Genomic DNA, 23,640 nt, shown 5'->3' with positions numbered 1-23,640 from the left:
CGTCAGCTCTGTCCTTGGTTCTTTCTGTGAGCATTTCAGTTTGCCTTTACTATTTTACTTTTTTTTTTTTCTTTTCTGTTTCCATCCTTTCTGTACTTCTCCTTCCCTTCTTTACTTTCTGCCTTTTCCGGCTCTCCTATCCTTCCATGATGAGGTAATTTTGCTATAATTTCTCCTTGTGTCTCTGTATCCCTTCAAGTGTGGAGTCTCTTGTTTTCTGGTAAGATGTTTTATAGTGGTCTCTCTGAAAAGCCGTCCTTCTCTTATTTCTCCCACAGTACATGCATAGAGGGAGTTGTTTTGTTTTGCTTTGCTTTTTCCAGCCGTAGCTGCTTCTCCTTTTACAAAGTTGCTTCTCTAGTTTTGGTAAGTAGGCTAGGCTTTAAGTTGATGTTAAGTCCATTTTTGTCACAAAACGTGGTGGCTGCTTTAACTGGTGATTTTCCCAGTAGTTTAACCATGAATAATGTAATATTTAAAATCATCTTCCATATTCAGAAAACAACACAAGATGTGACCAAATACTGTTATACAAGGAGCAAATATGTTGGACCAAAAAATCTTCCTGTAAACCAGAGGCAGATCCAGTTCGGTTCAAATTCGTGGGTAGATGTCGATGCAGATGTAGACAGCGCATCTTGCCTCCAGGCCGGGACGGAATTCGTCTAGAAATCCTCTGTTTCTCCATAGTGGGTCAGCAGGCACCCAGGGACCTCAGAATTCCCAGGCTGAACCAAATCCAGACTCTTCAGTCTGACCTCGGATGCCCTTAGAAAGGCCCCTTCCTAGAGTAATGAAAGGTCCTTGAGGAAGGGGGATCTGAATCTCTCACCAACCAGCCGATGATCTCGTGCAGCCCCTATTACCACAGGGCGCAGTTTTTTCAGATACTAAGTAAGGAAGATGAGTTTAAAAGACCATCTGGGGCTTCTCCTTATTACTATTCAGTGAGTCACTAATATCTTAACTAGAGCCAAAATGAACATTAGAGACCTGTATATCATTTATTTCAGACATACAACTAAGTAACTCAATAGGGAAGCAAAATTCTGCTGACCATACCATGAGAATTTTCTGGGACTGCCTCAGTGTAAAATACTTTAATCTATTTTCCTCATAAATACATGTGTACCTCAGTCAGCCCATGTGACCTGTCTTGGGGCTCAGGACGCGTGGACCACATAATTGTACTCAACCCTTTGCAGCCGCTTCCACTGAAGTTCTCGAGCTAGTGGCCCTGCAGGCACGTTGACCGGTGCAGAAAAACTCTGTCCCAGCCCGCATATTTTTATGAATAAGAAATTCGTGTTCTTGGGTTCATCTTTGCCATTCACCTATTAAATGAAATTGAAATTATTTTTCTTTTATTCCCCGAGACTGTTTCCAGCGGGAGGCCGAATGTGATTTGATGGAAATGATGACCACTCACAAATCTACCCAATTACATCAACCAGATTAAATTGTCACATAGTTTACAAAGTCTAAGTAGAAATTGTCCCGTTTGGGAGAGACTCAGATAAGAGCTAATTGGTAACCTCCTAACCCACCTGCAGTGAAATGCTTGATTAGCCAAAGTTTCTGTCCCGTGAGAGGGGTGGGGAACACCTGATCAGAGAAGTTTTGTTTATGCCCCAACCTCCAGCCCTGAGACATTATAAGGACCTCAGGTGCGCCTGGGTGGCTCAGTCAGTTAAGCGTCCCGGTCTTGGTGTCCGCTCAGGTCATGATCAGCGTTGTGAGATCCAGCCCTGCGTCGGGCTCCGCGTTCAGCAGCAGCAGAGTCTGTCCTCTCCCTAGGCCCCTACCCCACTCATGCTGTCCCTGTTTCTCATTAGAAAGAAAAAAAAAGGAGCTCAAAGACTAGTTTTGAGAAAATGGGGGTTTAACAAGTTTTTTGAAATAGGAAAATATTACACTAGTTACTTTCTTTTTCCCCCTTTTTAAGTAAGTTCTATGCCCAATGTGGGTGAACTCACAACCCCGAGATCCAGAGTCCCATGCTCTGTTGACTGACCCAGCCAAACGCCCCTCGTTATTTACTATTTTTAAGAAAAGTAATATGGTGGTATACTTTTTATTTTCTAATTTTAAGGACTTAGGAATAAGAATGGTAAGATTTAGAACTGAATGAAGATGAGTGTTAGGGTTTTCAAACCTGAGCAGAATCTGCGGACCGTTTTTTCCTAGCTCTCCACAAACTCACCAGACCGAGATCACAGACTTCATTACCCACGTGTTAATGCTGAGAAATGGCACTCAAAGGAAAAATAGTGACCACAACCTTTCACGGTCCTCTGGCCGAGCATATGCAAACTAAATTATATTTGAAATCATTTTACAGTGTGTAGCGGTTTTGGTTCTTTCACTTCATCAAGCTTGCTTGTTACTAGTGAGTGGCAGGTGGCTTTGCTTGCCATGAAGGGGGTCTTCTGGTTAGACGTCTATGGAGGGGCCATTTGTCAAGTGCAACATCCCTCTTCATCACAGTATTCCCAACAGTCGTCCAGAATCTAGATGTTACACGATGGCTGAGGGATGCTTGTATTGAAAGGGAAGGTCACTTGACAAATCAGGGGAAAAGAGGGAGCCAATGCATAAAGAAATTCAATGGGAAAGAGTTTCTTCTTTTTTCTTGCCCAAGTTACTAGTGGTCTGTCCCTCTCCCCCCGTAGATTTTGAATGGTGTGGTGGTGCCAAGGGAGTGAAGGTAACGGACATAGAAGAATCATTTGTGCCCTTTTGCCAATCCCACAGATCTCTATTGGCCACAGACCTTGAACATGACACTGCAATTTCCTGGTGCCACACATGAGTAATAAGCAGCTGTTTCTGAAACTGTGGTTTGGAGAAGGCAGCACTAGGTTATTTTTTAACTTAATTGTAATTTTTGATTGGTCTGCAAGAAAGTAAATCAAATAAAGTCTGTTGTCTTAGTCTGCAAGAAAGCCATAGGCCTCAAATTCCAATGCTGACCGTCTTGACCAGAATAGAAAGGGGGGAAAATGTGTGTATCCCTGAGCTGTAAGTTCAACCAGGCCGCTTCCGTGGGCTGCAGTCACACAGGAAGGGTCAGCATAGTGGGTATATTGGTCAGCCAGCTGGAGGATGAAAAGTAACACTGGACGGCTCTTTGAGTTTTAGAAGTACCTGAAATGATGCGGGCCAAGAATTTGTAGAAAGATTGCAAAAGTAAACAATAGCAAAATTAGGCAGAAGATAGCATCTTGATGTTGTTGCCTTTTGTCCTTATCCTTGCATGTGATGAGAGAACACATAATTCTGAATCACAGATGAAAGTGTGTATTCTTCGACTACCTGACCAGTAAAATACCTCCGAAATAATCACATATGCACACCCTCCAATTAAGTCAATCAGACTTAGTACCTTCCTTAGTACAAGAAATGAAGCGTAATGGAAAACAGAAGCAAACTCATTTTGCCTCTTTTGGGCATCTGCCTTTTCTCAAGCAGAGGGGGCAGTGCGGTAGGACGAGGCGAAGGAGAAGTGCAGGGGGTTGGGAGATGTGGGAAGAGCTACAGATGTTTTCTGCTAATTACTTTGTCATGATTTTGTTCACGTAGACTGGCCACTTGGGCAGAGTAAGTGGAAGGATAAATAAACCTCATGTCAGTCTAGTTCACCTTCCCTCTGCCATCCTGAAATGACCACCTGGTTAACTAAAACCACTCTTTCTGTTATGCTCAACATGGAAGGGCCTTGTGACTTTTGCAGATTATTACAAAGTTATATTAATTTGTGCTAATTACAAGTAAGAAAAGATTAAGAAGGACAGTTTCCCGGTGTTGCTAAGGTGTTCTTTTATATGAGTGATTCAGATCAAGCTTGAGATATGTTAAATGTCTCTCCCCAGCATTCTGCCTGGCAAAAATAAGTATGTCTGCCATATAAGCCCCATTCTCTTATTCATAGCAGTACTAAAGGGAATGGAACTGACCTCTTTACCTTAATTTCTACTGATCCCATCCATCAGAAAGATACTTTGATGCTTTAAAAATGACATATAGGTGCCTGGGTGGCTCAGGCGGTTAAGTGTCCGTTGATTTTAGCTCAGGTCGTGATCTCAGAATTGTGAGGTCAGACTCTGCGCTGGGCACGGAAGTTGCTTGAGATTCTCTCTCTCCCTCTACCTTGGCCTTTCCTCCCCCACTCCCTCTTTGCACTCTCTCTTTCTAGTAAATAAATAAAGGCTTTAAAAATGACATATTTTTAAAAAAGGCCTTTTTTTCTCCCCTCTGCTGTAAATCTCAGGTGTTTGAAAGAAGAAATAAATCTGAATCATAAAGTTTCTGTTTAGATTAAGATAAACTAATCATAAGCAATTATTTATTAATCACTTACACTAGGTTAGACATTATGTCCAGTGCTTTCATTTTATTAGATCTGATCCATCCTCAACCCTGCAAGGTAGATATTATCCTAATTTTTCTGTTGTGGAACTGAGGCTTGAAAAGGTTAAGTAACTTGCCAGTGTCTCTTGGCTGGAAGGTGGATGAACTAGAATTTGTACTCAGATCAGCTTTGCCTTTTCCATTCTGCTGCTTCCCAATACCCAGAGACAGCTTAGTTCTGAGGCAGTATGGAAAACTCCGTAATGTCAGCCTCTCTGGGAGAGATGAATCAAACTACCACACACCAGAAAATACAGCCAAGCTGTCAAGAAGCAAAAACGACGATAGTCAGATTTGGTTTTGTTTTGTTTTTTTTAAACAAGCTTTGGCCGGTTTTATTAAGGAAGCAGTTTTGTGGTTTACTTTGTCCTGATCAGTCCTGACTTGCTCTTAGTGATATCAGAATCCCCTGGATCAACTCTGATCTAAATACACAGTTCGTAGAACTTTTACCCTGCTGGGCCCTGTTGACGACGGCTGTTTCTCCAGGCAGTAACACTGCCTAAGCAGGAGCTCCAGTTGGGGTTTGCCATAGAAGAGTTCTCATGTCTAACTTCTCTCAGGCTTTGCCCTTTTTGTCCAACTTGCTGGCTTGTTGGACATTGGACTTTGTCCAACCCATAGTCATTTTCCAGGTCCACTGGCGACCTGGCAGCTCTTTTCTACTTTGTTCTCAGTTGGAACCTGAAGGTAGTGGCTCTTCAGGCTTTGGTCTTCTTTGAGCCCACCATCTTCGTGATGTTGATGGAATATGTCCCTAACCTCGAGCCCCCACCAAGATGGCTAGGAATTGGGAGTGAAAGCTACAAGACTCTTGGAGGCAGAAGGAGGTGGTGGAGGCAGGACACTTGATTTCTTTTTAAGCAATTATCCAGAACAAAGATACACCTGATTTTTATTTTTTAAAGGATGTGGTCACTTTTTTAAAGATTTTATTTATTTATTTATTGGGGGGGGGCACGCATGAGAGTGGGGTAAAGGGCAAAGGGAGAAGCAGAGTCGCTGCTGAGCAGGGAGCCCGATACAAGCCTTGATCCAGGAACTACAGGATCCTGACCTAAGCTGAAGGCAGAGGTTTAACCGGATGAGCTACCCAGGTGCCCCTATAATATCTAGTTTTTAAAAAGAACCCTAGGAGATTTCACACCGAGCACTTAACTTCTCTTAGTGATGAAACCTCTAGACCAGAAGCCAGAAGAGCGTTTCTATTTCCAATGCTGTTAGCAGTTGTATTCAAAGACAGGCTCTAAACCTCTAAATTTATCTGTACCTCTGGAAAATTGTAAGTGTGAAGTTTTCTTTTCTATAATATTAAAGAATTGTATGTAAATTCTAAAATAAATGCACAGACTATTACCTCACTTTTCTGGAGGAAAAACTTTCAGCATCTTCAGCTCTTTGGCACATGGCCATGACCCTAAGCTAACAAATAGGAAGAACAATTAATCAAGTACAAGCAGCAAAAAAAAAGAAGTTCCTGCACAGCTGAGCAGCCACCAGCTCCACGCACTCCTTACGCTCCTCCCTAAGTCACACAGCAGAATGATTGAAAATATCTGTGACACAAAGACAGCCCTAACACGCAACTGCTGCTGCCCAGGAGAAAAATAGGAAGATATCCCTGGTCAGTCAGCAGGAACTCGTGTCTGTGGCAGAGAGAGGATATTTAAAATAAGCATGAGACTCAGTCCTTGCCTTCGAGCAATTTACATTCTTAGACTGCTCCATATCAAATCACCGTTTTATAGGTAGTATTTTTTATATGTTCAGTCTAGTTGGATAAGCAAAACAATCACATGTTAAACAATAGTAAGGAGTAACAAAACAGCATCAAGTTCTGTGTTAAATTATATGATATAAAAGTAAATCATACGAAGCACAAGAGGTCTGTAACAGCTGAAGTAGCCAACGATGGCTTTCCAGATCAAGCTGACTAGATCTGAGCCATGAAGCCTTGGTGAAATTTAAATAAGTGTTAAGTGAAACCTGAGATAGAGGAAATGACATGACTGAAGGCACAGGAGAAAGAGGAAGCATATTCTATACAGGGAAAAATTTTCTCGCAATGGAAGATACATAGTAAGAAATGGAAAATAAGCTTGGATAAGTAGTGTAGAATCAGCTTACGGAGAAACTTGCACACCAAGCAAAAATGTAAGCTCAGGTCTTGTCCAGTTCCCTCATACACTGAGTACCTAGGACATAGTCACTCAGTAGAATTTTATGAAATGAATGAATGAAGCATTCTTACTAATAACAAAATAAGAATTCACCAAGATTCGAAAGAAGAGATGATACCTGATAAAATGATTTCCAAAACTGATTAGTGTATATGCTGGATGGGCCAAAGGGAAAAGACTGGCATCCAAAAATAAAACTAGAAGATGATTTCGTTAATCTAGAGAGGAGTTATAATAACAGGGGCAAGATAGGAAGAAAAGGCTTGCACCAGAGATAACTCAAAGGAGAACCAGCATGAACCTTGAAAACATTATGCTGAGTGAAAGAAGCCAGTCACAAAAAAACCATATATTGTATGAGTCTATTTATATGAAATGTGCAGAAGAGGTAAATCTATAGAGACCAAAAAAAAAAAAAAAAGATTATCCGTTCCCTAGGGCTTGGGGGAAGGGGTCAGGTTACAGGGGAAGAGGGAGTAACTGCTAATAGGTACAGGGTTTTTTGCAACTGTTGATGAAATGTTCTAAAATTGACCGTGATGATGGTACCAACTCTGTGAGTATACTAAAAACCATTTAATTGTAGACTTTACATAGGTGAATTACATGGCACATGAATTATATCTCAAAGATGTTATTAAAAAGGAGAGAGAATTAATAAATGTGATGAATGACAATATATATGGGTTTGATGGAGAAAAATGAACCATTCACTGTAGACTACGTAATTCCCAGTTTGAATCTCATGGAAGTAGTAAGAGTATCCACTAACACTATTATTACATAAAATTATTTTAGGATCACTGGATGATGAAATAAGCCATAGAACATAAGTAAGAGATATAATATTAGAAAGGAAGGGACCAAGTTATTACATTCAGAAAACCCAAAAGATTCACCTAAAAATTATTTGCATTCATGAAAATTCAGTAATATGTATAAGATATACACAAATGTCAATATATTATAAATACCAGCAATAGCTAATAAGGAAAAATATTATATAAAAGTTTAACCTTGAAATAACCTAAATAATAGGGTGAGTGGCTTATGTAAGGGAAAAAAACAAAATTTTATTAAGCAATAACAAATGAAGATTTAATAAAATGGAGATATAGGTGAGGTTCTTTGATAGGGAGTATAAATATTATAAAGATACCAGTCCCCAAATTAATTTTTTTAAAGATCTTTTCTATTTATTTGAGAGAGACCAGAGCTTGATCCCAGAACCCCAGGCAGATGCTTAAGCAACTGAGCCACCCAGATTAATTTTTTTAAGCTTATCAAAGTCTCCAGGTAGGAATAAATTTACATTTCTGTCAGTATAAATTTGGTGAAATATTTCAAAAGCCTTCAAATTGTTCACGACCTTTATCTCAAAGAAGTTCTCTAATAGAGAAAAAAAAAAATTATGGGATGCCCGGGTGGCTCAGTCGGTTAAGCATCTGACTTCTGCTCAGGTCATGATCTCAGGGTCCTGGGATCGAGTCCTACATTGGGCTTCACGCTCAGTGGGGAGTCTGTTCCCTCTCACTCAACCCTCCTCTCTCTCTGTCTCTCTCTCAAATGAATAAAATCTTTAAAAAAGAAAAGACCTTTGTGCATAAGATGACCAGTCTTCTCCTTTAGATCCTAGATGATAACTATCATGTCTTCCTCCACGTCTTCCCTTTACACCCTCAGTTCCTCCAAACAACTGTTACCTGGTTTCCGGACTGTTCTATATCCTGATGTTTTCCTCTAAATGGACTGTATTTTGTTAGTTCATCTCGGCATGTGTCATTAACATTGGTTGTTTAGGAAAGAGTAACATAAGTAAAACCAAACCCAGCTGCAGTATCGTTACCGCAATTTAGAAATAACCCTATGACACATTGGAAAGTGTTTACCGGTGGTTGGTATAAGATTTGGTAGTGGTTATTTCTTAGAAAGTGTGTCATGTGGTGGTATTAGGAGTACATATTACTGGGATTTATTGAAGTTAATTGTTCTTAAGAAAAGATAAATAAAAGCAGGTCAACCTATGGCTTCCTGAAGGAAGTGCAGAGGAGATTAAGTGAAAGAATGGTGGAAAATGCACTTGCTTGACTCAAAAAACAGCCATGTTTTCCACCCCCTTTATTAAGAAAAAAAAAAATCCAATCCTATAAAGCAGTGAACCTTATTTTTCTGCATCTTAATACAAAAATGTTTGAAAAAAACAGTTTTTAAAATGCAAAAAAGCTATATATATATACACATACATACAGAGTGAAAGACTTGGTTTTCCAACTGTTCCCTTCCTTAGTTAACTGCTGTTACATTCATTTTTAAAACATCGTAAGATTATTCCATGATGTTTAAAAACCACTTTGAGTGAGTTTTTTGTCTCCAGTATTATGTATAGCTTCATTTTTTGCAAAATACATTATTACATTCCTTAGTCTTTTTATCTGCTAGTTATTCACCTTGACCTCATAATTTCTCTTTAAGTATGATTTACGGCATTTCTCTCCGATGTTATTTTTATGTAAAATTGTCATTTTAATTCTGCATTTATTTGATAGTATCCAGCTATATTACCTGTTATGTCCAGCTATTTCCAAATTAAATTTAATCTTCATTTTTTTTTTATCAAAATCAGCATGTATACGTGTATGCATGAATGAGAAAGAAGGCAAATTTTTTTTCTTGTTAGTATGGAACTGCTGAAGACTTGGAGGCCTATTCAGTATTAGTTAAGTGAGGAAGCATCTGACTAGCCATTGGTTCCATCGTGGTCATGGTGGGAGGCAGGCAGATGCAGAACAGCAGGACCTAGAAGCGACAACGGCCGACTTTAGAGCCTGTGCCTCAGTAGGAGCAAGCAGCCCCTACTCACAGCCAGGATCCTCAGCATATAGGAATTCAGGCCTACTTTTGTTAAATCTGACGATTTTTCAGAAGAAGCCAGAATTCTGAATTTTTCTGTGAAATCTCCCAATTACCAAATTGGCTCGTTTTCTAAAACACTGAGAGATTTAAAACTAACAGACAAACAAACAAAAAACCTTGGGCTCAATGTGGCTCTCAGACTGTCAGATTGCAGCCTCTTTATATGCACATACTTAGCAGCAAAGGAAACCTACTTTTCCACATTTGTTACATGTTTTAGGGGAGATGGTAAAAAAGCTGTACTATTAACTCATCAGAAGATAGATACCATTGAATTTACAACATAAAATTCTACATTAATATTTGCTTTGTCTGTTTTCTATTTGGGGAAATCCACCACACCTCACTTATACCTCACATAACGGTAAGTTGGGTTATAAAGTACGTTCCCCATTTGTCTGTCCTCAATTCCCTGTATCACACTGTAGAGAAGGAGGAATACAGAAGAAGTTTCAACATCTTCGTTTTCCAACCTCCAGTGGTTTTAAACCAGACAGTTCTTTTGGACTGAAAGTACTACGTCTTTTCTTTCTCAGGGTTGCTGAGAAATTATAATTAGAGGTTTTCCTGTTGTGTAAAGGAAAGGAATTCCAGTCCTCCTGTGTCTACAAGACTTCGGTTCTCAATGGATTTGCTTCCCTGTCCCACTTCTCTTTCTGCAGGTGATAGAGGGGAAGCTGGCGCCATTCCTGGGCAAGGTCATTAAATTCGCCGCCTCACACGTGTACAGCTGCAGTCTTTGTAGCCAGAAGGGGTTCATCTGTGAAATCTGTAACAATGGAGAGATCCTCTACCCTTTTGAAGATATTTCAACAAGCAGGTACAGAATCTCTTGTCTTACAAAAGTACACCTGAATGTGTCACACGCTGTTTTACTCGGTCAGATCAGGACAACTTTCAGTCAAGTACTGTACCTTGTAGCCGATTTCCCTTATTCTTGGAGAACATTTTTTACCCTTTGGTTTCCTATGTTTATTCCCAGCTCACTTCCCTATCTTTATCCAGAGTGAGATAAGAGTTGCAAAAAAACGTCACCTATCTCTGCCTCCTTAGTAATGAAGCGTGTTCAGATTCATTTTTAGAATGAAGATCAGGGAGGAAGAATCCCACAACACTTCAGGGCCAAGCGATAGGCCATGGGAAATCGCAGTCTTAGAGTAAGGCTAAAACTGGACCGACCGCCAGGAATAAAACTACAAGACACTGGGGAACAGCTGTCTGGCTCACCACATGCTTTTCTCCACAGATGCGCTGCAGTGTGGTGATGCAAGTTCTAGGATCCAAAGGAGAGAAAAGTGGGAGTTTGTGTGGGATTATTTTCCTAACCAAAGTAATATTTGGGTATCATCACATTCATTGATTGATGGATGATTTTCTTCCCCCACTAACTTGAGAGTGGGGTTTTTACTATTGCTTTTCTTGAATCACAAAATGATACATATCACTTTCCCCTTCATTCCAAAAGCATCATAGAAATATATACTGTTTATGTGTCTGTGCACTGGCTTCTTTGGCCATGAAATCATACCTCATTTCCCACCCAGCAGGGCTCACTTACACTGTGGTTCAGAACAGAAGGGAAGGCACGTAGCCAGGGCGGGCTGAAGCATGTAGGGTGAAGAGAAGATATTAAGAGTTGACTCAGCCCTTCTGGCCTCTTCTTAAACCCAAAGACTCTTTGTAAACATACAGGAACTTGGGTTGGCCCCACACACAGAAAGACACACACACACACACACACACACACACATACCAACCTCATTTCCTGAACACAGGTCCCCAACTCATAGCCTAGAGATTATAGACTTCTTTAAAATGTATACCACACAGAAACTTGTACACAGATGTTCATAGCAGTATTCATAATAGCCAAAAAGTGGAAACAGCATAAATGTCCATTAACTGATGAAGGGATAAACAAGATGTGGTATATCCATACAATGGAATATGACTCAGCCTGAAAAAGAACCTGACACATGCTGCCAGTGTAGATGAACCTCAAAACCATTACACCAGGTAAAAGAAGCTAGACGCAAAGGGCCACGTATTTTATATTCTATGTATATGAAATATCCCAAATAGCCAAATCCATAGAGACAGAAAGTAGATTAGTAGTTGCCAGGGACATCAGGGAAAGGAAAGAGAGTAACTCCTAATGGGTACAGATTTGTTTTAGGAGGGACAAAAATGTTCTGGAATTACTGTGGTGATGGTAACAAGGTCTTTTGAATATGTTAAAAATCAGTGAATTGTATACTTTAAAAGAATGAATTTTATGGTATATATATATATATTGCAATCGGTGTTTAATAAAAATTAAATTTAAAAATGCTTCTAACTGTATAAACCATATGCTAGGTCACAAAACAAGTTTCAAATTTTTTTTAAACATTTTATTTATTTATTTGAGAGCAAGAGAGAGAGCAAGCAAGCACAAGCATGGGGGAGGGGCAGAGGGAGAAACAAACTCCCCACTAAGCAAGGAACCCAATTCAGGGCTTGATCCCAAGACCCTGCGATCATGACCTGAGCCGAAGGCAGACACAACCAACTGAGCCACCCAGGTGCCCCACAACTTTCAATAAATTTTTTAAAAATTGAAACCATACCAAGTATATTCTCTGATACATTGAATTAAGAGCATCAATAGAAAAAGGTCTGAGAAACCCTGAGAAATATTTGGAAATTAAACAATACACCCTAAAAACTTAGATGTCAGAGAAAAAATAAATTATGAGAGAAATATAATATATTTTAACATGACTGAAAATGAAATATAAAATGTCAAAATGTATGGAATGCAGCTAACATAGTACTTAGAGTGAAACCAATAGCTATAAACATATCATGAAAAACATGTCAGAAAAAAAAAAAGAAAAAAGGTCTCAAATCCATTACCAAAAAAATCCACTTTAAGAGTCTAGATAACAAAGAGCAAACTAAATCCAAAGCAAGCAGAGGAAACGAAAGAGTAAAGATTAGAGCAGATATCAATGAGATGAAAGATAGAAAAAGAGTACATCAATGAAACCACAAGTTGGTCTTTGAAAGAATCAACAAAATTGATGGCTCTTTGGCTAGGACCAAGAAATTAAGAGAAAAGACACAACTACTCAAAATCAGGAAGGAAAAACCAATTAAAAGAATTATAAAGAGATAGCATAAATGACTTTATTCCAACAAGTTAGACAACTTAGATGAAATGGGTAAATTTCTAGAAAGACAAATTACCAAAATAGACTCAAGAAGAAATAGAAGTATGAATAGCCCTATAACAAGTAAAAAAACTGAATTAGTCATTTTTAAATCTTCCCATAAAGAAACCAGATGGCCTCATGGATTAATTTTATTGAATGTTTAAAGAAAAAATACCAATCCTTCAGAAAGGGATAAAGAGAGACATTACCTAATGATAATGGGGTCAGTTTTCCAAGAAGACACAACAGTCAACGTGCACAAGCAGAGTCAAGATACATGCGGCAAAAGAATCAATAGAACTACGAGGAGAAACAGACAAACCCACAACTCTACACACATCTCCACTATTAGTGAGACTTCAACACCTATCTGTCAGTAACTGACAGATCCAGCAGCAGAAAGTCAGCTTAAGCTTATCATTAAACTGAAAGGCACTATCAATCAACTGGGTCTAATTGACGTCTTTGCCAGCCAATTCATGTTGTTCATCCAACAACAACAGAATATGCATTCTTCTCAAGCTCACATGAACATTTAACGAGAGAGACCATATTCTGGGCCATAAAATGCATCTGAACAAATTTACAAAAATAGATATCATGCAAAGTATGCTCTCAGACCATAATGTAATTAAACTAGAAATCAGTTACAGAACAATACCTGCAAAATTCCAACATATTTGGGGGTTAACAATTTATCTCTAAATAACACATGAATTGATCATTTATGTCCCCACAAAACCCTGCACACAGATGTCTATAGTGGGTCTACTCATAATTGCCAAAAACTGGTAACAACCAAGACGTCTTTCATGTGTGGATGGATAAATAAACTGTGGTATATCCATGCAATGGAATATTATCCAGCGATTAAAGAAATGAACTATCAAGCCACAAAAGGACACAGAGGAAACTTAAATCCATATTACAGAGTGAAAGAAGCCAGTCTGAAAAGGCTACTTACTGTATGAGTCCAACCATATGACATTCTGAGAGGGACAAAACTGTAGAGACAGTAAAAAATAAAATAAAATCAGTGATTACCAGGGGCTCCAGAGTACATAAGGAAAGATAAATAGGTAAAGCACAGGAATATTCTGGGGCAATAAAGTTATTCTTCCCATTATACATTTGTCAAAACTCATAGAACTGTTACAACACAGAGTGAACCTTAGACTGTGGACTTTACTTGATAATAATGTATCAGTATTAGTTCATTCATCATAACTAATTTACCACACTAATGCAAGTTTTGATAATAGAGAAAACTAAGGGTGAGGGTAGTAATATGGAGACTCTGTACTATCTACTCATTTTTTGTCAATCTAAAACTGTCCTAAAAAATAAAGTCTATTAAAAAAGAAACCCACAATGCATTCAGCTGAACAGTTGACTCAAATACCAAAGCTGATCAATGTTAATAAACTTTATTAGAACAATTTTAGACTGACAGAAAAATCATAAAGATGGTAAAGAGAATTTCCATATACCCCACACCGTTTCCCCATTAACATCTTACATTAATATGGTATATTTGTTATAATTCATGAATCAATATCGATACATTATTATTAGCTAAAGTCCATAGCTTTTTCAGATTTCCTTAGTTTTTACCTAATTGGGGTTTTTTTGTTCCAGAATACCACATTATATGTAGTTGTAACATCTCCCTAGGCTCCTCTTGACTGACAGTTTCTCACACTTTGTTGTTAGAACATTGACAGTTTTGAGGAGGACTAGTCAAGCATTTTGTAGAATCCCTCTGTGGGGATGGACTTAATGTTTTTCTTATGATCAGACTGGGTTTTACGGGCGTGGGGAGGAAGACCACAGACACAAAGTGCCATTCTCATCACATCAGACCACGGGCACGTACTGTCAGCGTGACTTACCACTGTAGTGTTTGTGTCCAGTTTCTCCACGGTAGGAACTCTTCCCCCCCACCTTTTCCATATTATCCAACACTTAAAGAGTGAAGGTTATGCTCCAGTTCCCTCAGGAGTGGAGTTTATACAAAGTTGTTTGGAATTCTGCCTGTGTGATTTGTCTCTTCTTCCCATTTATTTTTTCAAAGTATTTCTTTGTACCAGCATGGACACATGCATATTTATTTTACATTGTGGGTTATAATCCAAGATTACTTAAGTTGTTTCTCACACTATTTCAGCTTTGGCCATCCCGCTCTTGTAGCTGGCTCCTGCATCACTTTGATATACTCAGATCATTGTGGGGTTTTTTATTTTGCTCATTTCTGTACTTTCTTGTGCTACCAAATGGCCCAGCCTCATCATATATATTTCTTGCTCTAATCCTAGAAGTAGCCATTTCACCAAGGAGCCCACGTGCCTTTTATTGGAGAATATGAAACCAACATGAGTTGCTAGGTTGCACACACATTTTCAAGGCCCTCAGTCCCAGGATTCATCCCATGACTAAGGGACTATGCTTCCCTCTGACTACATATCAGAATCTCCTGTGAGACTTAATTGGATTTTTTTTTTTTTAATACTCTGAGAATCTGTCTTCAAAGGTGCCTGCATGAGATTCTGCATCACAGCCAGAAGAATGAATCACTCCTCTAAGGTAGCTGTGACCATAGGCAGAGGTGCCAGATTCTTATTATCAGAATGACCACATCAGCATGTCTGTGAGTTCAGGGAACCCTTTACCCAGCAGGAAGGAATACGTAGCTGTTTAGAATGTTCTGTTTCTCTCTTGGTCAGATGCAGCTCTCTAAGCTTGGACAAATGGCTAAGAGCAAAGGAGTCCTCACCAGCCTCCCTGGCATTCCAGGTTTGATAATACTTTCCAGGAACTCATTGATCTTTCTCTTGGCGTTCAGTTTGCAGTTAAACACTGGGAACAGTTTATGCAAGTCTCTGGGAAAGGACAAAAATAAACACTAGTAAAAGATTTATTAACGGAAAACTTTAATCAGAAGTTGAGTTGCAGGGCCACCTGGGTGGCTCAGTCGTGTGTCTGACTCTTGATTTCCGCTAAGGTCATGAACGCAGGGTTGTAAGATTGAGCCCCATGTGGGCTCCGCACTGGGTGTGGAACCTGCTTCAGATTCTCTCCCTCCCTCTCCCTCTGCCCTGCCCACTCCAGTTTAAAAAAAAAAAAAATCAAAGTGTAGTTTGAAAACATGTCCATAAAGATATGCTGAATAAATAAATGTGATAAATAAAAATAAATGTGAATAATGGGGTAATTTTTTAAAATTTACACATAACTGAAATTTTTATAGGTAAAGTAATGTGAAACCTGGGATTTGCTTCAAAATAATCTGATGGTGGCAAAAAATAATAATGTGACCGTGGAGAAGAGGGAATAGATGTAAATGAAAGATAATTGTTGAAGCTATGTGATAGCTATGCAGGGATTATTATACTAGTCTCTCTACTTTTGAATATGTTTGAAATTTTCCATTATTACGTTTAAAAATCTATCGGTAAAAAATCTTAGATATGATGCATTTAATGTATTCGTCACCATATATCCTCGACCACCTTGCTAAAGTCAACACCTCTGTGTCCTCAGAAGTTAAATACCATTTGAACAGCATAATTGCCACTCAGTTTAAAAAAAAAAAATCCACAAGCACCGGAACTCTCCATTCTTCGAATAAATGATTTATTAAGCATGCGGTGTCTGTGCATTGGGCTGGACTCTGGAGACACACAGTGAACATGGCTGCTCCTCGCTCACAAGCAGTTGTGAGTCTCTACTAAGAGACACTGGGCCATTAGGTAGTTGTGTGGAAGTGTTGGAGGAGCCGTGGTCTAGGGGGTGGACTTGGAGCTCCAAGAAGGGGCATCGCCCATAGGAGTCATGGACATGGTAGGTGAGAAAGCAATTGCACGATTTCTAAAACTGTGAGAGAGCTCTATGTTGAACTCAAAAGCCCCGATTTATGTACTTCAGTATTAGAATATACTGGGTTCTAACATGCATAATTGATTATGACCATGTGTCAAACACAGGTCAGCTCTGCAGACTTTCTTTTCCTTATTGAATTAATTGTTATACAGGAGGAAGCTTCATGAATATGTCATTTAACAATAGAGTCCTAGTATTAATTTTTAGAGCATGGTCTCTGACAGACCGAGAGACAGTGTTGGAGTTGAAGGGACGTGGCGCTAATATGTACTGGTCCTGGGGCCAACAGTTTACGTATCTCGTCCTTTCATCTCAGGCCAGTCCGCTGAGGGAATCCTGTCCCCTCTGTTTGATAATGGGGAAGCCTCGGTTCAGAGGAGGCAATGAACTTGACCCAAGAGATAAGGCCAAAACTGGAACCCAGATACATCTGACTCCAAAATCCATGCTTTTTCCATTAACCATCACAGTTTCTTCTGTACCTACAGTCTTCAGACCGTTTTTGCAGTATACCCCCTAAAAGACTGTGAAGATACTACATCCCTCTGTCATTAAAGAAGGCTCCCCCAAACTGTTATTTTGAATTCTCCCTATATGTGCCATCCTGAAAGTTTTTACACTTGGAGCAGTGGGACAGAGTTGGATTAGGGTGGGGATAAGAGACTACGCCTTTCTTTGATAAAATGGCTGAGAGACCACAGTGGAGCTCCCTACTCTGTACATTGCTAGGCCGGAGGCCCAGGGGTGCCTGTGGGAGCTGACAATGTGCTGAGTAGGCAGACCCCCCTTCGCTCTCCATCACACCTCCTGCACTCAGACGATAATGCCCACAGTTTTACACTGAGGTAGTCTTTCTTCTCCAACACAAATTAATTACATGCCTCTGTCTGATTTAAATAGGAAAACACTAAAATCCAAGTTACAAGATTTTAAATACAATAGTAAGATCCAGGAACACAGAACTTAAGCCTAATCCAACGTTTACACTCCTAGAAAAAAGAAAGCACAGCTTTCAGAGAGACAAACATTCTGTTAAAACAGCAATAAAATTCCACATGCCCTCCTTGATCGAGAATAAGAAATAAAAGCTCCAACTTCCGAATTACAAATCATCAGAATAGACTGATACCACTCTAAAACTTAAGGGAAAGCAGTGAATATAAAAGCAAAAAAGTCGCATATATCCACATGGTCACCCAGGACTTAAATTTTTTTTTTTTAAACCCTTAAATTGCCTTCTCTCCAGCTTTCTTTCTGACATCTCTGCATAGCACTAATCTTCTCTGGCTATTAAAGACGTAATGCTGCTGAAGAGACCATCCTGCTGCACACATTTGTGTGAAGATGCCATTCCTGAATCCTGAAATGCCTCCAGATCACAAGAACATAAATACTTCATCTTAGAAACACTCGGCATGCGTTTTAACATGGAACTTACAAAATATACCAACTATCATAAATCAGTCCCATCCTTTCTGTCTGATCCATTTGGCTTTGTTAATTCTTTCATGTGACACACAAATCATCCCCACAAGCTTTCCAATATGGAAAATATTGCCCTTCAAGACTTTATGGCCCCTATACCATTTGGGGCTGTATTTACATGTAGGTATACTGTAAGAAGATTATACTCAACACTGAGTCTGGTGTGTTCCATATAGTAGGCATTCCATAAATAGTTACTCTTTGGTTCAGCTCTCCCTACCATAACATGTGCATTCATTAAGAACACTGGCAAAGTTTTTTAAATAAACTGATTAGTTAAGAAAATTTAAAATACTTGCACCATCTGAAATAGAGAAATATTCTTTACGATCTCACTTACATCTTAAATCAAAAAAACCCAAACTTGTTGACACAGAGTTGTGGTTGCCAGAGGCAGGGGGTGAAGGTGGTCAAAAGGTAAAAAGTTATAGTTATCTAGTTATAAGATAAATAAGTTCTGGGGATGTAATGTTCAGCATGGTGACTTAACGTACTATATCACATATTTGAAAATTTCTAAAGGAGTGGTAGATCCTAAAAGTTCTCATGACAAGAAGAAATTTTTAACCACCTGGGGTGATGGATGTTAACTAAACATTGTGGTCATCATTTCACAATATATACACCTATCAACTCATCGTGTTGTACACCAGAAACTAATAAATGTTAAACGTCAATTACATCTCAATAAAACTGGGGGGACATACTGCAAAGATAGAGGACTACAGTGAAAGTCTGAGTTCACTGCTTTATATGTAAGCTTCGCCTGTAAACTTGAAGCAACTGACCTACTGTTCAAAGTGTTTCCGTGTGTGAACATCAGCCTGTGCAGGTTCCCAACATTCACTTGCCCCAGGGAAGGCATCCAGGGGAAGTGTTCTTCTATTGAGGGGAGGTCATTTGTAGCTCAGCGGTTACTCTTCTAAAAGGGTTCTGTGTTTTTTGAAGCACTAAGGTTTGGAGAAGCAGAATGAGCATAACTTGCCAGTTTTTCTTTGTATACGGTAGCTGGTCACTCCTTGCCCTCCTCCAAGAAACAACAAGTGTGCTCAGAACCCTGAACTTATCAACACCAAACTCTTACCGGTTGTGTTAACATACTCTGACACCATTTCCAATTTGCACACATTTCAAGAACATTTCCTACATACGTCTATTGAGAATGAACACTGGCCTCATAGAAAACCCATAGCAGGTGAATTTCTAACAGGGCCTCTCCTCTTTTTCCTTTGAAAAACTGATTTTGTTAGATTAACTTGCTGAAAAAGAAGACTTCCCAAGCCCCATTGCTTTCATCCACCCAGCCAAATTTCAGAAAGGCCCAGCTTGTACTGAAGAACATAGAGGCTCCTCCCAGGGTCCCAGAACCCTTGTGAATTGGTCTGTGTCATTTTGCATTTCGTGGCAGTCCACACAACCCTGTCCCTGAGCCCCTTCTGCAGCCTGGTCTTTGGTCTTTGCCTTGGCACTTCCTGCCCTTCCTGAAACTTCATGCACACATGAAGTTTCCAAACAGCTAACTGTCCTCAAACTTATAAAGGTTGATTTAAAAGAGAAAAAGTAACTGCTTTATTTTAAAATATGGGATCACTTCTTGCCTAGAAAATGCTGAGATGCATGGTTCTTCTCAGCACGACTTGAGCAGTCCACTGGGCTGTGTGTTCTGTGTGTTCTGTGTTCTCTGCCCTCATTCCCTTTGATTTGTCCCTGGAGGATAAACGCAGAGATGGCTTTGCGTTTATCCAAAGTCGTCGCTTACTTTAGGTGCCTAGAAACTCACCAAACCCCAGATTTGCCAGCAGCCTTACAAAGACTCTTCCATTTTTCGAGGCACCAATTATAGTTTGTCATATCTTGAAAGAGAGTTTCATGTTTAGGCAGGAAGTTTTTGGCAGGGGTTGGGGAGCTGATCGGAACTCCAGAGGAGGACGAGAGAGCAGCGCTGCCCAGAAGCTGGTCTTTCCTAACGGCGTCCTATTTGTTCAGCCTTCGTTTTTGTCAGTCCTTGCACAAACAGACTGAATACCTGGATTATTCCCTCATCTGGACTCAAACACACACACATTACATACCCCTTTCTCACTAATCAGCCTGACACATTCCTTTGTTGGTAAACGGTTCCAAAACAAACACTGTCAGCGCACCTAATTAGCAGGTTTGTGGGCCGCGCTGGGCAGTCCTGTTACATCCTGTTCAACAACAGACAGCAGCCTTGGCGAGGTCGGGCTTAAGGGAGGGAACAGCTCCCCCCAAGGCAGAGACACTTTCTTAATGATATTTCCTTTCTGTGGCTTTTCTTGGGAAGCAGCCACTCAGTGCGCATTGTGATGAGGTGTGGGGTTCCTGAAACAGCTAGAGAAAGTGTGGACTCCTCTTCCAGGTACCTTCGCCGAGGAACAGTTCTTCTCCATCTGATTATTGTTTGTTCCTCTCTGCGGTATTGAAGAGGAACTTTCTCCATGTCCTCTGACACTGATGATGGAGGATGAGATCCCTGCCTGTGTTCTAAAGGCATAAATTCACAGAGATAGAAAGGCCGGTGGAGAACATTCGGACATTGGGGGGGGGGGGCAGAAAAACTCAAGCCCGGCAAGCTCACAGGTTTTGTGAGTGGCAGAAGCAGAGTGGTGACTTACCAAGAAGCAATTCTACTCTTGGGCTCTATGACTGCCTGCTCTTGAATGTATTTATTGTGTCAATGAAGGTTTTCCTTGACTCCAAAAAACAAAAAACCCTCAAACACAATGCTGGGTTTTTTGGCTTTTAAACTTTGGTCAAAGAGTAACTTGGTAAATAACATCTCACCTTGGCCTGTGGCTCCTATATTCACCTGTCAAAATGTTTCAGAAAGTCTGCTAACACAGTCAAGACTGGTGCGAAACCCTCAGAGCTGACCTGACCCTTTATGCCATTAAATCACTTTATAAATACAGCGCATTTGTAAACGCAGTCCTCGCCGGTGAGGCTGCTGCCATTGTTGAAGTCACTTGGTCATTTGAATAGATGGCTGTCATCTCCACCTAGACACATTTCTTACCAAGCTTCTTGTTAGGTGTCTGGTTAATACTGTGCAATCATCTTATCGCTAAGGAGTTCAGACAAACTTTTTTTGTTGAGTAGAGGCGGTAACGTTCATCATTGTTTAACTCATGTTGTAATTTTCTGACCATATAAAGCTGATGTGCATTATAGAAAATTTGAAAAGTACACCAAAAATATAAAGAAGAATCTCCATACATATGTATGCATGTCTACTTTTTAAAAAAATTGACAATATATTAAATACATAGTTTTATATCCAGCTTTTTTATCACATCATATCAGAGTAAGTTTATAGATAGATTTTTATTGGCGACTGCTTTAACAGGAAGAAAATTTTATTGGTTCTAAAATCATTAAGATCCATTTAAAAGGTAGAGGCAGACTAGTCCATAGAAAGATACACTGGAGTAGGAATACGAAAGTCTAGATGTCATCCCTAACTCTCCCCCTGATTTGCTGTGTGACCTCTGACAAGCCACCCTCCACCTCTGGGTTTGCCTACCTGATACATGATACTGTTTTAAGCTCTTACAGACAAAGAAGTAAGAACTTCACTTCATTCAGCTCCTTTGCTTAGCATTTTATATTAGTCTGTTTGCTAGTTTGTCATGATGTTTTCAGCAAGGTTGACACTTTTTGATACAATTTACCTATAGGGATTAAGATATAAATGCAAATTTGTGGTTCAGTCTACCATTTTGAAGTAATAACTCCATGAGGAAATGGACTTTTTTCTATTTTGCTCACTGCTCAATTATCTGCATTTAGAACAGCACATAGTGGGGTGCCTGGGTGGCTCAGTGGGTTAAAGCCTCTGCCTTCGGCTCGGGTCATGATCCCAGACCCAAGCCCCACATCGGGCTCTCTGCTCCGCGGGGAGCCTGCTTCCTCCTCTCTCTCTGCCTGCCTCTCTGCCTAGTTGTGATTTCTCTCTGTCAAATAAATAAAATATTTAAAAAAATTTAAAAATTAAAAAAATAAAAAAATTTTTAAAAAACCCACTTTAGAACAGCACATAGTAAATGCTCAATAAATAATTCATGAAGAGTTTCCTTTATTTTTAGTTTTTCAAATCTGCACTTTTCCATGTATTTTATTTTAAATAACTTTTAAACCAATTTCAAGGAAACTCTCTACTTAAATGTAGACATCACCAAGATAACATGACGTCATTGAATGATAGCTAGCATTGTATCATATATTAGGGATAGATGTATTTTTCTGGCCCAGTAAAAATATTCATGTGAAAACTTGAGTCTTGCTAAGCCACTCAGATCATTTAACTCTCAAAACAACTTTTTGGTCATTTTTTTAGTGTGTGTTTTTTCCTTCCCCATGTGACTGTAAATAAGTAACTGAATACACAATAGGGAAGACAGGAGTGTTTACCTTTCCATACAAAAACTGTTGACTCTACATACAGCCTGCGCAGTATGTTCTGAAATGAACTGTTTTATGCTTCAGAATTACAAAAGGTACAATAGTAACTTGGCTTTGCAGTGTATGTTTTCGATATTGTGAGACATTTTTATCCTAACGAATTATGGGACTACAGATAGCAAGATCTCGTTAAACTGGCCTTTAAAAAAATCCTTTATTTCTTTTGGTTTTTATCTTGGCATCTAATGTATATTATCCTGTCTGTATTAAACCGCTTCAGTATTCTGAATATTAAACCACTCAATGGTGCCTCGGGAATCATCGGCATATGCTATCCATACCTGTCATTAATAATCATCTTCCAGTTCCTAATGCTTTCAAAGTGCTTAAAATAAAGAAAAGGCAGTCTGTAGATGTTCATTCTCTACCACAGTCGCCGCTTGGACTCAGTTATGTTGAGTCTAAGCACAGAACTTGTGTGGAGTGAGAGAGAAGCTTAGCAGGCATCTGCCCATCACTCCCACCCCCGACATACACCCTCCCCTTCACCCCCACTCCCAGGGAAGCCCTCATCCCCACCCAACACCTGTGCCATAGCTCCTGGGAAATGCAGGCTGTTGACTTCTAGTACGGTCCCCTTTCTGCCTCTTCCTGTCCTTACAGCACTAGCCTAAAATTTGAGGGAATGCACTAGCCTAAAATTTGAGGGCCCAAGACTATACCACATATCCTTGACTAGTCTCACTTCTGGTGATGGTTGGTGACAGGATGGTGGGGAGAGGTTCTCAACAAAAATAGTGGGAAGAATTTTGTAAACAGAAAAAAGATAGCATTTAAAAAGTAGTAATTCATGTGAAAAACAGAAATGTGGGAATTTCCTTGTAGAAACACCAGTAAGCCATGAACCAGTGGCTGGTTCAAAGACAACATTGGAAGCCACTAACTTTAGCTGACTTGACTTAAACTGAAAAATCTAGTTTGGCCTTGAGAGCTGGGAACCTGAAGTATATTAAAGCCCTTCTTAAGAGGAGTTAACACTTTTTTTCTAGAAAGAATCCTTGATGGTGGAAAGAAAGGAAATTTAAATTAAAAGACTTAGCTGGAAAGCAGCTTACATCACCAATTTGAAAGAAAAATTTCAGAATTGAGAATGA

General features: G+C 39.6%; 1 protein-coding gene across 7 annotated transcripts in view; it reads left to right on the top strand.

Moving 5' to 3' along the window:
• The window catches only part of PLEKHM3 (pleckstrin homology domain containing M3), a 183,016-nt gene that overhangs the window by 142,460 nt on the left and 16,916 nt on the right, over positions 1 to 23,640 (top strand). For 2 of the 7 annotated variants that reach the window (XM_046018922.1, XM_046018924.1), the window contains exon 7: positions 10,166 to 10,323. In XM_046018922.1, coding sequence (XP_045874878.1) covers positions 10,166 to 10,323 — 158 coding nt within the window. The other 5 variants (XM_046018925.1, XM_046018923.1, XM_046018927.1 and 2 more) reach the window with 5 other exon arrangements.

The sequence above is a fragment of the Meles meles genome, chromosome 9 (assembly GCF_922984935.1).
Source record: "Meles meles chromosome 9, mMelMel3.1 paternal haplotype, whole genome shotgun sequence".
Lineage (NCBI taxonomy): Eukaryota > Metazoa > Chordata > Mammalia > Carnivora > Mustelidae > Meles > Meles meles.
This window is presented reverse-complemented; position numbering and strand designations above follow the sequence as displayed.